At 40.7% G+C, this 14,044-nt stretch overlaps 2 protein-coding genes across 3 annotated transcripts in view; both read right to left on the bottom strand.

The window, feature by feature from the left end:
* Positions 1-495: 495 nt before the first annotated feature.
* On the bottom strand, positions 496-1,287 carry CLDN34 (claudin 34). The gene has a single exon (XM_063127680.1). The coding sequence runs from the start codon at positions 1,285-1,287 to the stop codon at positions 496-498; it is 792 nt and encodes a 263-aa protein (XP_062983750.1).
* A 5,269-nt stretch (positions 1,288-6,556) lies between these two features.
* SHROOM2 (shroom family member 2) overlaps positions 6,557-14,044 on the bottom strand; it is a 153,886-nt gene continuing 146,398 nt past the window's right edge. For both annotated transcript variants that reach the window (XM_063126365.1, XM_063126366.1), the window contains 2 exons: positions 11,238-11,510; positions 6,557-9,406 (listed from right to left, as the gene is read on the bottom strand). In XM_063126365.1, the coding sequence (XP_062982435.1) occupies positions 9,140-9,406; positions 11,238-11,510 (540 nt within the window). In that variant the 3' untranslated portion in view covers positions 6,557-9,139. The remainder of the gene's footprint in view (positions 9,407-11,237; positions 11,511-14,044) is intronic.

Below are 14,044 nucleotides of genomic sequence, written 5' to 3'. Positions count from 1 at the left end.
ATGCAGCATTCAATACTATTATTATCTGTTGTCTGTATAAAATGGGATCTTTGGATACAAACTACTTTTGATACTCTCATTGCTGAATTTGCTGCCAAGAAAAGTGGGAAGGAAATGAAATAGTGTTACAATAACCTAAATGTATTTTGGCATGATACTAAAAACATATTCTTTAACCTTGTTGATGTTTATTTTGGTTAATGAAAACATGAAAAACATGTTTGTTATGGTTTGGAAGGGCTGTTCTCCCTTTGTAGGTGATTTCAGAGTTTTCCCCTTCCCCTTGCCCCGTCCCAGAATATGCATTGCAAGTGGATCCATATATAGACAATCCATAAAATATTAACATACTGCTTCTGATGTCAAACATAGATGGTTTGTTGAAAGGATTGTATCCATATTTAGTTGGGGTTCCCCCCCCCCCCCCAGCAGAGGCAAAAAGGGCACTGATTCACAAATGGGTAGTGTCAACTGGGCGGTCTGCCCCTAGACCTCTCAAGAGACTTTAAAAAGCCCTGTAAGATCCACCGAAGAGCCACATGACGGGCAGTTATGAGCCTTAGTTTTACTTGCCATTGCTTGGGCTTGTATAATGTCAAACGGGTGTGTTTTGTTGAATGTCAAATATTTCTGAAAGAGAGTAAGTAATCCGCTCACTAACTGGAATGCTACAGCACCATATCCGACATAAATAGCCACGCCAACAGACTGGTCCTTGGGAATTCTCGGCAATTGGAAAGAATCCGGGAACTCAATTTCCTCCTTTGCCAGGACGGAATGTAGGTTCCAGGAAAGTGGGACGAGGACAATGAGTCCGGAAGTGAAGTTCAGAATGCCTCCAATTGTGAAAAATGTAATCAAGGCTTTTTTCTGTTTGGTGTTCTTGAAAACATTCCATAAGGCAAAGGACATAAAACCAATAGCCAATGCATTGACAATGGAAGCTAATGCCATGAGGTCCTGAGCAATAAAAATTTCCTTAGGGAGGGTCCTGTAATTTTCAGTGAAATCTTCGCAGTGCAAATATGTGTTTCGATCAGGAGTTGCATCATGCCTAAAACAGACTTTCCAGATTCCGACCCATACTATGCCAGAACTGATGCCTGTAACATTGTCTACGTGCCATACTCGCCATTGCACTCCTGCAGTTGAAATAATGCACAGAATCCAACCTATAATAGCAAGCAAAATGCTGCAGAACTGGAAGCAAGTAATGTGTGTCAACAAGCTGGATACCAGGGTGTCCTCCTCAGATGGCAGAACTGCCTTAACTAGGATATTGCTCATCTTGACAATTGCCGCTTTGCTGAAAACAAAACAACATTCATTTATGCAGTTGAGCAAAAGTGTGCCCTGGAATATACGAACCTCCCCCAGTAAAGTTTGATCCAGTAGTGACACTCAGTCAAGGTCTACCGCCAGTGCCCCCATATACCATATCTTGAGATTTAGGGTTGGACTCAGAACCTGCCTTCTGTGGAAGGAAGGGCTCCACTCATGGAAAGTGCCTCCACCCCATTTTCAGGAATGCCTTCCCCCGTACCACATTTCAATCCATTCAGCAGGTTCCATTAAACCTCTCGGTAGCATTTTCAGGGGGCTAGAAAGGCTGGTGTGGAAGGGGAGGGGACGTCCGCTTCTACCAGCCCAGTGACATGTACCTGGCCAGGTCTTCTACTGTTTCATGCCTAGCTCCTCTTTGTGCCTCCTTGAATCTGTACATCATCTTGTCCCATCTGATTTGGGAGAAATCTCTGGTTTACACCATCTGGTTTCCTTATTTACACCTTATCCCATTACGCTGCCTACATCTTTGCTTGTTATTTTGTTATTAGCTTTAATTGCTGGGCTGATCACTGCACTTCCGAATTACTGTGTGAACATATTAATACTGTAAAAGGCACTTCATGTTCTCAGATGCACCATTCTGTTTTGAGATACTTTGGGCCAAACTATAGACAATGGAGAAGTATGATAAGCCTGTATGCTTTTTGTGCCTCAGCAAATAGCAGCTTCAGAAGGAACATTTTAATCCAGTACATGGCACATGGGTAAAGGTTTACCTCGCCCCCATTCCCAGTTCTCAATCTAGATCGGGGTGTGTGTGTGCTTTTTGCAAAAAGTGAAATAGGCAACCTTATTGGCTCATGGGCACATTTTGCTATTTGAGAGACTGCCATGGGCACCAGTACAAAATGGCTGCCATGGGTAGTGTAGATAGTCACATAGGACAAGTAACTTGTCCAAAAACTGTGTACAAGGCATAGATGGGTCTAAGCCACAATACATTAAAGAACTCTTTTGAACCCTGTTTTCAGTGTTCATGCCTCTCTTTCACCATGTCTAGTTTGGCCTTAGCATTGGAAGACAAAGTAAACAGATGTGAAAACTCTTTTCAGAATTATGCCCTGCTGTGGTGGGCCACTGGGGGGTTGGCTGCCCCCCTCTGCCCCTGACCTGACAGATGAGGAGGCCAGACTGGGTCGCTCATATGTGGCAGCATTTGAGAATGATATCACAGCCGGGCTCAGCCGACTCACCAGCCTGTCTATCATATGGCAGAAGCTGCAGCTTTGGCTTAGGAAGGAGAGGGCAGAAATAACCAGGGCATATTGAAAGAGTCTCCCAGACATCAGGAAGTGGGGAGGAGAGATGGAGGAAGAGAAGGGAGATGGCAGCTGGAGACGAAGGGGGCAACAAGCAAGGGAGGGACAGCTCAGATGAAGGAAAGCTTGAGATGCGTGGAGGAGGATGGATAACAGACAACAGGGAAGTGGAAGGTAGGAAAGAGAAGGTGAAGGACAGGAAGATGGAGTAGGTGGAGAACCATTAGGAGATAGAATAAGAAAGAAGGGGAAGAAGGAAGATTGATGCAACCAGGTAAAATACACCAGCATCAGAGCCAGCCTGCTCAGCTGAGGGAAAGGGCTGAACACCCTCATCCTGTTCCACCCACCAACTAGTGATGAGAGTGAACTGGAAGGCTTGGCTAGTGTTTCTGGGGCTCTCTCACTCACACATCACAGCCAGTTCAATTGCCTGGCTGCCAGATACTGAAACAAATGGAAATGAGCGGAATGCCAATTTCTGGAACAGGGCAGGTCAGTGCAGCTTGAAGAAGCGAGCTCCTCTGACTCATCCCATTCCAGAAACGAGTGCTTCTGCTTGTTTCCAGGCTTGCTTTAGGAAGCGTGAGCTTCCTGTTACACAACAGAAACAGCGGGAGTGCAGCGGCAGTACTGACTACTGCCCTTGGACACAATTCTGTCGTGGCTAAACGTAGAAAAGATCTATTGCCTTGAAAAGGATCAGATGCTAATATTTTAGCAGCAATATTCACCCACATCAACCTTTTATGTTAATATGTACAGAAGTATTGTTACTTGGCTGTCTTGATTACCTTTAATCAGATACAGGTAACTGGGTATCCTCCAGATGTTTTATAGTCCCATAATCCCTAACTATTGGCCATGCTGGCTGGGTCTGATGGGAGTTGTAGTCCAAAATATCTGGAGGGCACCAGGTTACTATCCCTGCTGTAAATAGTTCAATTACTGTAATTTTATCCTGATCAATCACAAGTTATTAGAGACCTAACAAACAAACTTCAGCAGACAATTTATCTAATGCCCAGATGTCAATATGCAGAATTTTGTAAATGACAGTTAACTATACACTCATATACATATTTTCACAGAAGTAAAGTCCATTGAGTTCAATGGGACTTACTCCGGAAGAACTGTGTATAAGCTTGCAGCTTAAAACACCTAAAAGGCAGTCTCATTCTCCTGGGTTGACCTCTAAGACCTGGAAGTTTAGCTGTGCTGAAAACAGCCTTGAGAGCTGTCAACCTTCCCCAATCTGTTGCCCTCCATTGGGCATGGTGGCTGGGGATAATGGAAGTTGTAATCCAGCACATCTGGTGAGCACCAAGTTGGGAAAGACTAATCTAAGTAGTTAGTGACTTTCTGTGGGAACCTAATGCTGGCTCAGCAGTTTTCATTTTCAACATTCTCTGCATGTAGATTTGTAAATAATATAAAAGACACAGAATACAACGTAAGTATCCTATGGTTTCTCATCCAAAGCAAACTAAACTCTGCAGCACTTCCGCTGGTGTGAATAATAATAATAATAATAATAATAATAATAATAATAATAATAATAATAATTCATTTCTTACCCACCTCTCCGATTGGATTGAGGCGGGGAACAACAGCAAGCATAAAATACTAATTAAAAACATAGTATACACTGTTAAAAATATCCTAAAAGCATACTAAAAGTATCCTAAAATTCTACTGGATAGGCCTGCTGGAAGAGAAGTTAATACTATATACTTACATGAAATGCCCCCCTCAACAAGACTACAGCATGCAAGAGCTTTTCTAAGTCTTTCAAATGTGTTCCTATCCTGAGGGAGAAGACCTGAAGATAGCTTGAACTGCATACCATAGCAACTGCTCTGTAGAGTTCTGAGGCAGTTAGAATGCTGCCAACAGCCAGTTGAAAGGACTTTGGAGGACTGTCTGGCTGATTGTAGAATAGAATCATAGAATAGCAGAGTTGGAAGGGGCCTACAAGGCCATCGAGTCCAACCCCCTGCTCAATGCAGGAATCCACCTTAAAGCATCCCTGACAGATGGCTGTACAACTGCCTCTTGAATGGCTCTAGTGTGGGAGAGCCATTGGTGTATTGTTTAACCGTCGCTCCAGAAAAGAAGCACAAAGGCCTTCAATATGATGTTATTTATTAACAACTATTAACAGCAATAGCTCTCTCTCCCTCTCTTTCTACCTTGAACCTCAGTCATGGCTTTCTCAAACCCTTAAAGCTATCTTTAAGAGCAGCCATGACGAAGGGTATGAGGAAGCCATTCAACTAAATCCTATTATCCAACCATCTCATCTTTCCTATTAGGGTTCTTCCTGATTCCATCTAGTATTTATTCATTTCTGGACTATTTCTTTTGATTACTAGATGACCTGCTCTGTGACTCTTTGTTTTCTGCAATAGACTAATACAACTACCCTCTCCTTATGGGTTTCATTCTGTTTCACCTGCCCTTTCATCCTTCCTCTCTTATTTGGAAGAGTGTGTTTGAAGGCAGTCTCCTCATCAACCATACCTTTTCCTACGTGTTGTGCCATTATGAACTTGAACATTGTCCCTAGGTTGAGTAGGGGGAGCTCACTGACCCTCTGTCATAGTATTGTTTCTGTTTCAGTCTTTTGTGTGACTTCTGAATCTCAGCCCATTGATTTAAGCCATAGTAGGGGACCTTTTCCCTGTCAAGGCCCTCATTACCTTAGCCAAAACTTGTCAGGGCTTATTTTCCAGCCAGAGCCAAAAGTAGGCAGAGCTGCAGCTAGTCTAATTTGGGCCTAAGTTGCTAAGCTGGTATGCTCTAGTATAACTATGGTCTCATTGGCCAAGTTTCTGTTTTCATTCTTAGTGCCTGGGCTGAGAAGAAATCTGTATGAGAGTGTTCCGGTCAGTAGCAGCAAAATGACAGATATGATCCCAATGGAAACAGCAGCACTGACTCTCTGTTCTGCACTCGGTGTCATGTTGAATGAAGGAGGAAGAGTGATATTTTGATTGTGCATTACAGAGGAAACATTCCAGCTGACAGGAACTAAGACAGAAATACCTGCAACTATGTTCAAGAATCCCCATATGAAGAAAAAAGAAAAAGAAAAAAGGATGTATTGAGTTACATAAGGAGTCCCCACAAAAATATGCCTCAGAGCGCAGTGACAGCTATTCCCGCTGTATTGACAACCAAGATCATGTGACCACATCAACACTTAATCTGAAGAAAGACAAGAAGTTGACATGTTTACATAAGTCCATTAGATAAGCCAATAATATTCAAATTGTTTTGATCTTGGGTTTCTTTATTTAATTGCCCCTATACCGTATGGAAAACAAAGGGGGATGAGATGGAGTAGCAGGAAACCTAACAGAAGCACTCCACATTGCAACATTTTGTTGCAGGTTCTACTTGTCTTCCCCTAACAGTGTGTCAAGAGTGAATAATTTTGATAGGGTTCTATCCTTAAAAGCAGCTAGAAATAATTTTAAATAGACACGTAATTTTGACACCAGATCCCCTGTAGGAAAAAGAACCTTTCCCAAGTGGTTTTGCATTTCTTATTCTCTAGTGTAGAAGTCGATTTTGCAATGGATTCTAAATTTAAATGACTTACGAGAGTCGATCATAGTCCATCACCAAAGTAACATGGACATTCTTCTCTGTGAAAGAAACTTTGTATTCCTTTTGTGCCTCCTGAAAACGTCAGTGTTCCAGGAAGCCTTTCCTTAATGACCAGCCACAGTTCATGGTTCACTTTTCATTTTGCTTCTTTTAAAAATCTATTTTAAGGTTTTTATTCTGTTTTTATTTTATTTTATCTTGCACACCACTCCGAAATTTTGAATGGGGAGAGGTATATAAATATTGTAAAGAAGAATAAAAGATGCAGATATTCATAATAGATGGAAATTGATAAATCACTCAGTCAATACAGTGAAACACAATATTTAGTTTATTTCCCTTGGTCAAGCAAGATAGTTTATCAGTAGATAAGTATTTAAGCAACAAGTGAGAAATCTCTGTTTTTTGACTCAGGGTTGCAAACTCATAAGGGACAACAGGGGAAAAATTCTGAAAGATATTCCTTTCACTATACAAAAAGGTCTAAAAATTGCAATGACCCATAAGGTGAAAACATTATCTTTCACCTATGGAGGCCAAAGGCAAGACAATTAGCACCGGATTCTCTCTCCTACAAAGCAACTATTTATAGAATTATATACAGCAGCAGGGAGAATCCTTCTCCTGGTCCATTCCAGAGAGCCTGCCAAGGAAACAAGTTTAAAAGAGAGACAGAGAAAGATAGGTGTGGCAGGCAAACTGAAGGTGGTGATTAAATATCACATTATGAAAAGGATAATATATAATTACACATCAATTTCCATATTGCTATCTTCATAAGAATGATATGATTTAAGGTACTGTGTACATATTGAAGCTGTATTCGGAGTTCACATGCACAATCAGAATCACTACAATTGTCTTTAGGAAAAGAAGACATAGGTAAAAGCTTACAGCTGACTGAAGTAATAGTTTATTTTAGCTTGGCTATATTTAAGGAACAGGAACAGGATTCCAACAAAATGGAAACATTTCTCTAATATGACTTAGAATCATAGCAGCATCTGATGATAATGAGAATTTGTCAGATGTCTTGTGAATGGTAGAAAAAACTAGGACCACTTAGTACAACTAGACTTTTAAGGGAATTACACTGATGTAGGGCAGTGGAGGAGTTAACCGAGGGTGTGTGAATTAGCACTGACAACTAGGGGAGAATGCCTCATCTAGGATTTAAGGCTAAATTTTTATATGTACCTACCTGGGAGTAAGTCCCATTGAACTCAGTAGGGATTGCTTCTGAGTGGACATGCATAGGATTACACTGTAAGCCTCCCTGCGAAATACTTGATGATGTAGAAGTGATTATGCCATTGCCAAGATCTTGTACAGCCAACTATTTCTTATCTTTATTGTTGTATTTACCTGAATGATGATGGGAGAAACTCCCTTGTCTACAGTCAAATAAAATGATAAGTCTTAGGAGAAATTCTTTCTTTTTCGTAACTTTTAAATTAGTTTCACTTCTCAAAAAGGGTACTATGGCATGATGGTTCAATATTTAAGTGCTGAGTAAATTATTTTTCAGTATAACTTAAAATGAGTCTATACAGAAAACATAAGATTTCCCTTTATTCATCAGAAATGTACATTAATGCAAGGGAACACGACTTATGTGCAGCTTAGGTCGCTAGCATTTATTATCACATCCTTCTTGCGAAGTAAAAGACAATTTAACGGGACATTTTAGAGATAGCAAGGTGGCTGTTTTTTTTTAAAGATGGCCATGTGAATATTTCACTCCTTGTGACACAGAGCTGGGAAACAAGGTCCCATTACTATAGGGATATTTGTCAATATGAACATGGAAATACACACAGAGACACTAATGTAAGAGGCGGGCAACTGTGAATAACTCCAAAGCACTTTAGTAAAGCAAGGAAATTATGCTTCTTGTGGAGGGGCGTAAAAAGCTGGACAAATAGCAGTCCTTGGCACCAAGGACACGAAACACATAAAAGCAAACAATTAACTTTGTGTAAATCAAAGATATACAGAATCATCTACGAATCTGAAGTGTGACACTGAATCCCTGGCACCTAGCATAATGCAATACTTAGTTCTGCCTTATTTCACAGACTTGTGCAAGTTAGAGTCAGGCTCTTGGTTATTTACTCATGCAACAGAGCTGAGCTGAATGCAATATTTGCCCTTGTGCTACGTTCTTTCCCCAGCCACATTATTATTGAAAGGCTGGTAAAAGATCTCCATCTCCATCTGAAGACATTTCCATCATGTCTTCAGATAAAAACTAACCTGATCATTTTTGTTCCACTAAGATGTTAAAATCATGTTGCCACACAAACACACAATTGCCTAGCATGTTTGGAAGTAGTTTTATTATAAGTTGTTAGAAGGCCTACTTGTCCAAACAGTTTTGACATAATAGTCAGAAAGGCAGATCTTATGCAACATTTCTTCGTAAAAACATCTAAATGGGCAAACTCACCAACCTGAATACAATGCTAGATAGGTAACTTGAATGAGTGTGTTTTATCTGTTTGATACATCTATATTTTCCCCTCCAAAAGTCCCTAAAATCAATTGTTTTCAGTGTTGCTTTTTGGAGGACCCACTGCAGTCTATACGGACATAAAGAGAACAGAAGCCACATACATATTAAAAATATACTCATGCAAAACTGCAGCAGACTACTTAATATACTGAATCTGAAGCACAGAATCTAATGTTTGTAGAGGTGTCTAAAGGCTGTGTGATAAAAGAAAGCCAAAGAGGCTTTAAAATATGTTTCTAGTAATGGAAATAAAACCACCTAAAAACAAAACCCCAACATTATTGCTATCAGGACTTATTGTTGTTTCTTTTGAGTGGCTCCACCTAGTGGTCAGAGGAGTTGCATACGGATACATGCTGTCCAAATCATCCCAGTTTCCATGGGCAGTGTCCTTGGGCAAGTGTCATTTGGGCCTTTCGGGTTGGAGGCTGTCAGTTAGACACTTGAGCTGCTCCTCTCCAAGTTTGATTTTGTCCTCCAACTCTCGCTGCTCTATTATGAGGGCGGACTTCATTTTGACAAAATGCTCATAATCCGCGAGGCTTTCATCACTCAGGTAGTTGGCCAAAATGTCAAAAACAATGCGTTCCCTTCGATCCAGGTTTTCCTTCAGCTCCTTTGCATCTTCGTGCTGTTGCGTGAGCAGTTTCTGCTTCTCCACCAGGATCCGCTGGAGAGGAAGGGAGAAATACCATTCCATCACTTAAGATACCATTTGCAAGTTTGCAGTTTAGTCACCTTGATCTCACTGCTACTCAGTTATGATAAAATTGATTAATAAACCTCCTCATTAGGGCAATCCAATGTTACACGAGGGTTCATGCAATTGGGCTTTCCTCCCTCTCTCCCCCTGCCCCCAAATCTGCTCTGGTAGGTCCCCCAGCCTCCTAGAGCAGATTTGGGTGTGTGCATGGGGGACTATATAGGGCAGGAGGAGAATCTGTTCTGCTAGCAGATGTCGCTCTGCTGGCAAATGTCCGCTATTAGGTGCAACCCACTGAGAGCAAAGCCATTCATAAATGTCGAAGAGGCTTTCTTTTAAAACTTCAGATATGGATATCTACAAGGTTATAGAGGCACCAACACATGAAAAGAATCATATCAGCTTTTAAAGTCCTATGAATTTTAACCTGCATGTGCTTAACTCTTCCATTGAAATAAATAGGACTCCAAATAGTTTTGCTTTGGATGGCTTACTGCCAATATTAGCGGGGAGACAACACTCCCTCCTCATTTCAATCATATAGAAATGATGCTTACTTAGAGCTCCATCTTTGGGCAAAGATGTCCAACACCAACAGGCTTATAAGGCTCAATTAATGAAATTGGGTTGGATTCAGGATTAGCCTTCCATGGACGGAAGGGCTCCACTCAAAGAAGGTGCCTCTGTCTGATTTTCAGAGATTCCCCCTCTCTACCTGGTCACCAAAGCCTCAGGGAGCACAACTTTGCTTTAAATCAAGGTGCATGCTCCCTGCGTGTCTTGTTTCAATGGAAAAAATGTGTTTGGGGTGGGTGGGGAGTTGCTGCTGCTGCTGTGGCAACCAGTCCCTGGAGGGTTCAATTATGAAGCCCAGAGCGGGTTTGGGGAAAGAAAGAGAACCGGGCCCTGGACCACCAAAGCCTGCCCACCCCTTGACTAAAACGAGAATGGTAGAAAAAGCTAAGTGCATCTCTGGCAAATTTAGAGCAGCTTCCAGAAGGTCATGATATTCACTATGCTGATGAGACGTTTTAAAACATGGTCTGATTACTGGGAGCATTCCCAAATCATAAGACCTCTCTCCCTGCCATGTTTCTTTTCCATCTTAAGCTAATTTTCTTCTTTTGAGGCTCTCCTTGTAGTTCTGAAAGCTTAGGCTCAACCATATCATTAAGGAAATCGACTTGCAATCAAGATGGCAAAATCAGAAAGTGCCTCTTTGATGCTTGGTTACGTGATATAACGTATTTTACAGGTTGACTGATTGGTGGAGAGCATGAGGTAACTGTTTTAAATAGGAATGTCAGTAGTTAGGGCGAGTTAGTGTTAGAGAGCGCAGGGACATATCAATTGTTATTTTGGGGCTAGAGGGAGGAGGGAGGGAGGAGTTGAGAATAGGATAAGTATAATAAAAATAGAAACAATAACTTCAGTGCTTTATTGAGCACACACAAATACATCTTATCTATTGTTTTAAAGTGTTATTAATAAACAATAATTTGATTTTTTCATCAACGTTCAGTGTGGCATCTATCACTCAAGATAGTCAATGTGAGACAAATGGTATATTATTGGGAATATATGGCGGCAGCGGTATTGAGAGTGCTCAAAGTCTGGTAGGAAAAGTGGTATTTCTTTGTACTGGGCTTGAAGGTGTTTAAGGGGAAAGGTATGAAGTGAAATGATAAACCCACCTCTTATACATCGCAAATGTACCCATGACTTCAAGGAAGGGATCCCTAGGGAAGGGCTACAACAGTCTCCTTATATACAACAGAAACACAACACATTGCCTTACCCGCTCTTCTGTAGAGGCATTTTCATCCAAATTGTTCAACGCATTTTCTACCCGGGCTAGCCGACCAGACAGCGACAGCAGGAGGTTGACCACTTTGTCGAGGTCCCCAATAAACATTCGAAACTTGTCAAACTCATTGGGTTTGCAGACCTCTTTTACAATGGCCTCCACTTCGTCTCCAAGCAGATTGTTGGCTTGAATGTCTTCCAAAAGAGACTCTCGAGCTTCTCGCAGCACCTGGAGCTTTCGACTTATGCTATCGATAAGCTCTTGCTAAGAAAAGAAAAGACATGGGAAGGGAAGCTCACTTTAATAGGTACATTTCATTTATTACGTTTCTATACTTCCCAATAATAGCCAAAGCCCTCTGGGTAGTTCACAGCATGATAATACATAATATAAAACCTTTTAACATTCAAGAATTTAAAACAGTTTGAAAACAAGTTGAAAACAATTAACGAAACTATCAGAACCTGATTTTTAAAAACACAGAATGCCCCATCATATGCTGTCAAACACCTGGGAGAAGAGGAAAGTCTTAACCTCACACCAGAAAGTTGAACCTCACTTGGAAAAGCATTATTATTATTATTATTTATTTATATAGCACCATCAATGTACATGGTGTACAGAGTAAAACAGTAAATAGCAAGACCCTGCCGCTTAGGCTTACATTCTAATTAAATCATGGTAAAACAATAAGGAGGGGAAGAGAATGCAAACAGGCACAGGGTAGGGTAAACAGGCACAGGGTAGGGTAAAACTAACAGTATAAAGTCCAAACAACATCAAGTTTTAAAAGCTTTTGGAAAGAGAAAGGTTTTTAGCTGAGCTTTAAAAGCTGCGATTGAACTTGTAGATCTCAAATGTTCTGGAAGAGCGTTCCAGGCATAAGGGGCAGCAGAAGAAAATGGACGAAGCCGAGCAAGGGAAGTAGAGGCCCTTGGGCAGGCGAGAAACATGGCATCAGAGGAACGAAGAACACGAGCGGGGCAATAGTGTGAGATGAGAGAGGAGAGATAGGAAGGAGCTAGACCGTGAAAAGCTTTGAAGGTCAACAGGAGAAGTTTATATTGGATTCTGAAGTGAATTGGAAGCCAATGAAGAGATTTCAGAAGTGGAGTAACATGGTCAGAGCGGCGAGCCAGGAAGATAATCTTAGCGGCAGAGTGGTGGACAGAAACCAGCGGACTGATGTGAGAGGAAGGAAGGCCAGAGAGAAGAAGGTTGCAGTAGTCCAGCCGAAAAATAAACAGAACAATGCATCGACAGGATAACATTCCACGGAACAATGCATCGACAGGATAACTCAACCATCCCAGACATGTTTCTGCACCCACACCCCACGAAGTATTCAAAATATTCTGTTTAGACAGAGAGATGTCTTTTGAATAAAATGATTTATTCAATTGGGGAGGGCCTGTGAATGCTCTCCCCTTGCTGGTTATGAGTATAGCTTTGGGAAAGGTGTTTGGAGCAGGAGTGTGTGTGGTGCATGCATGGCCTCTGGTTCTACGGTAATAAAGGAAGGGCAGAGAGAAGGAGACAGCTGTCAACTGAAGAAGAGAGAGCCTGGGAATCAAGATCTTCTAAATGCTCTGAAGAGAGACATTTGCTTTGATTTTGTAGCACTATTTGCATCACTTGAAAATATTAATTCTATTTTATTTCGGCAAAACAAGACAAAAACAAAACCCAAGACTATTGTTTCATAAAGACTGATTTGATGTAACATAAATGACTCTGAATATATGCATATGCCATTGAACTTAGTAAGAAATTAATTCAGACTGCATTGGTTATATATGCAGGCTTCTCTTTTGATTTATTTTACTCAGGTTAATTGGTGTGGGAGTTGTTTGGGAATCCAAAAGATTACAGTAGTAAGCAGTTTTACTGCTATATGTGCTACTGAATGATTACTCTGGAGGATTTGATTTATTTTTATTATTTTTATAAATGATTTGGATTAGCTGGGTCAAAGTGCAGCCTTGTTTCTATAAGATCATCTTCAGGTGTCTTCTCCATGAGCCCCTGCCAAAGGAAATGAGGAAGGCCTTCTCTGCTGTGGCACCTCGGCTGTGGAATGAGCTTCCTAGAGAAGTTTGCCTGGTTCTTTTTAATGCCAGCTGAAAACCGTTTTATTTTCCAAGTATTTAAACAGTTTATCATCTTAGTCTTTTAACTTTGCTATTTTAAATTTGTATTTTAAATCTGTATTAGTCTCTGCATTGCTGCTCAGTTTTATCCTGGTTGTGCTTTTATATTGTGTTTTTATACTGTTGCTTGTTTTATTCTTTGAATTGTATTTGATGGTTTTAACTTTTGTGAACTGCCCAGAGTGCTCCGGCTATTGGGCGGTATAGAAATGCAATTAAATAAATAAATAAATAAATAAATAAATAAATAAATAGGGTTAGGAGCCAAAAGTTAGATTCTAAAATCCTGGCTCTTTGGGAAATTTATGGATTTGCCTAAAACAAGCCCCAGCCTACCATCAATCTTTACGTAACCTGAAGTCCCTCAATTCCTTTATTGGAGTGTGTGTGTGTGTGTGTGTGTGTGTATCCATATCCCTCTCAAGGTGGTTTACATATTAAAATCATAATAAAACAGATAAAGAAAAATACAAAATAAATATCCACATTTCAACAGTATTAGCTAAAACCAACAAAATAATTTAAAAAGCAGCTACAGTGAAAAAAGTTTGAATTTAAAAGGCGAGGCTAACTTCCATTTAATCGGGTAAAAGCAGAGGTGAACAACAAGGTCCTTAAAAACTGTTTGAAAACACACAAGGGAGCACA

Source organism: Elgaria multicarinata, chromosome 5 (assembly GCF_023053635.1).
Source record: "Elgaria multicarinata webbii isolate HBS135686 ecotype San Diego chromosome 5, rElgMul1.1.pri, whole genome shotgun sequence".
In the NCBI taxonomy this organism is placed as follows: Eukaryota; Metazoa; Chordata; class Lepidosauria; order Squamata; family Anguidae; genus Elgaria; species Elgaria multicarinata.
Note: the sequence above shows the minus strand (reverse complement) of the source record. Positions and strands in the feature narration are given on the sequence as shown.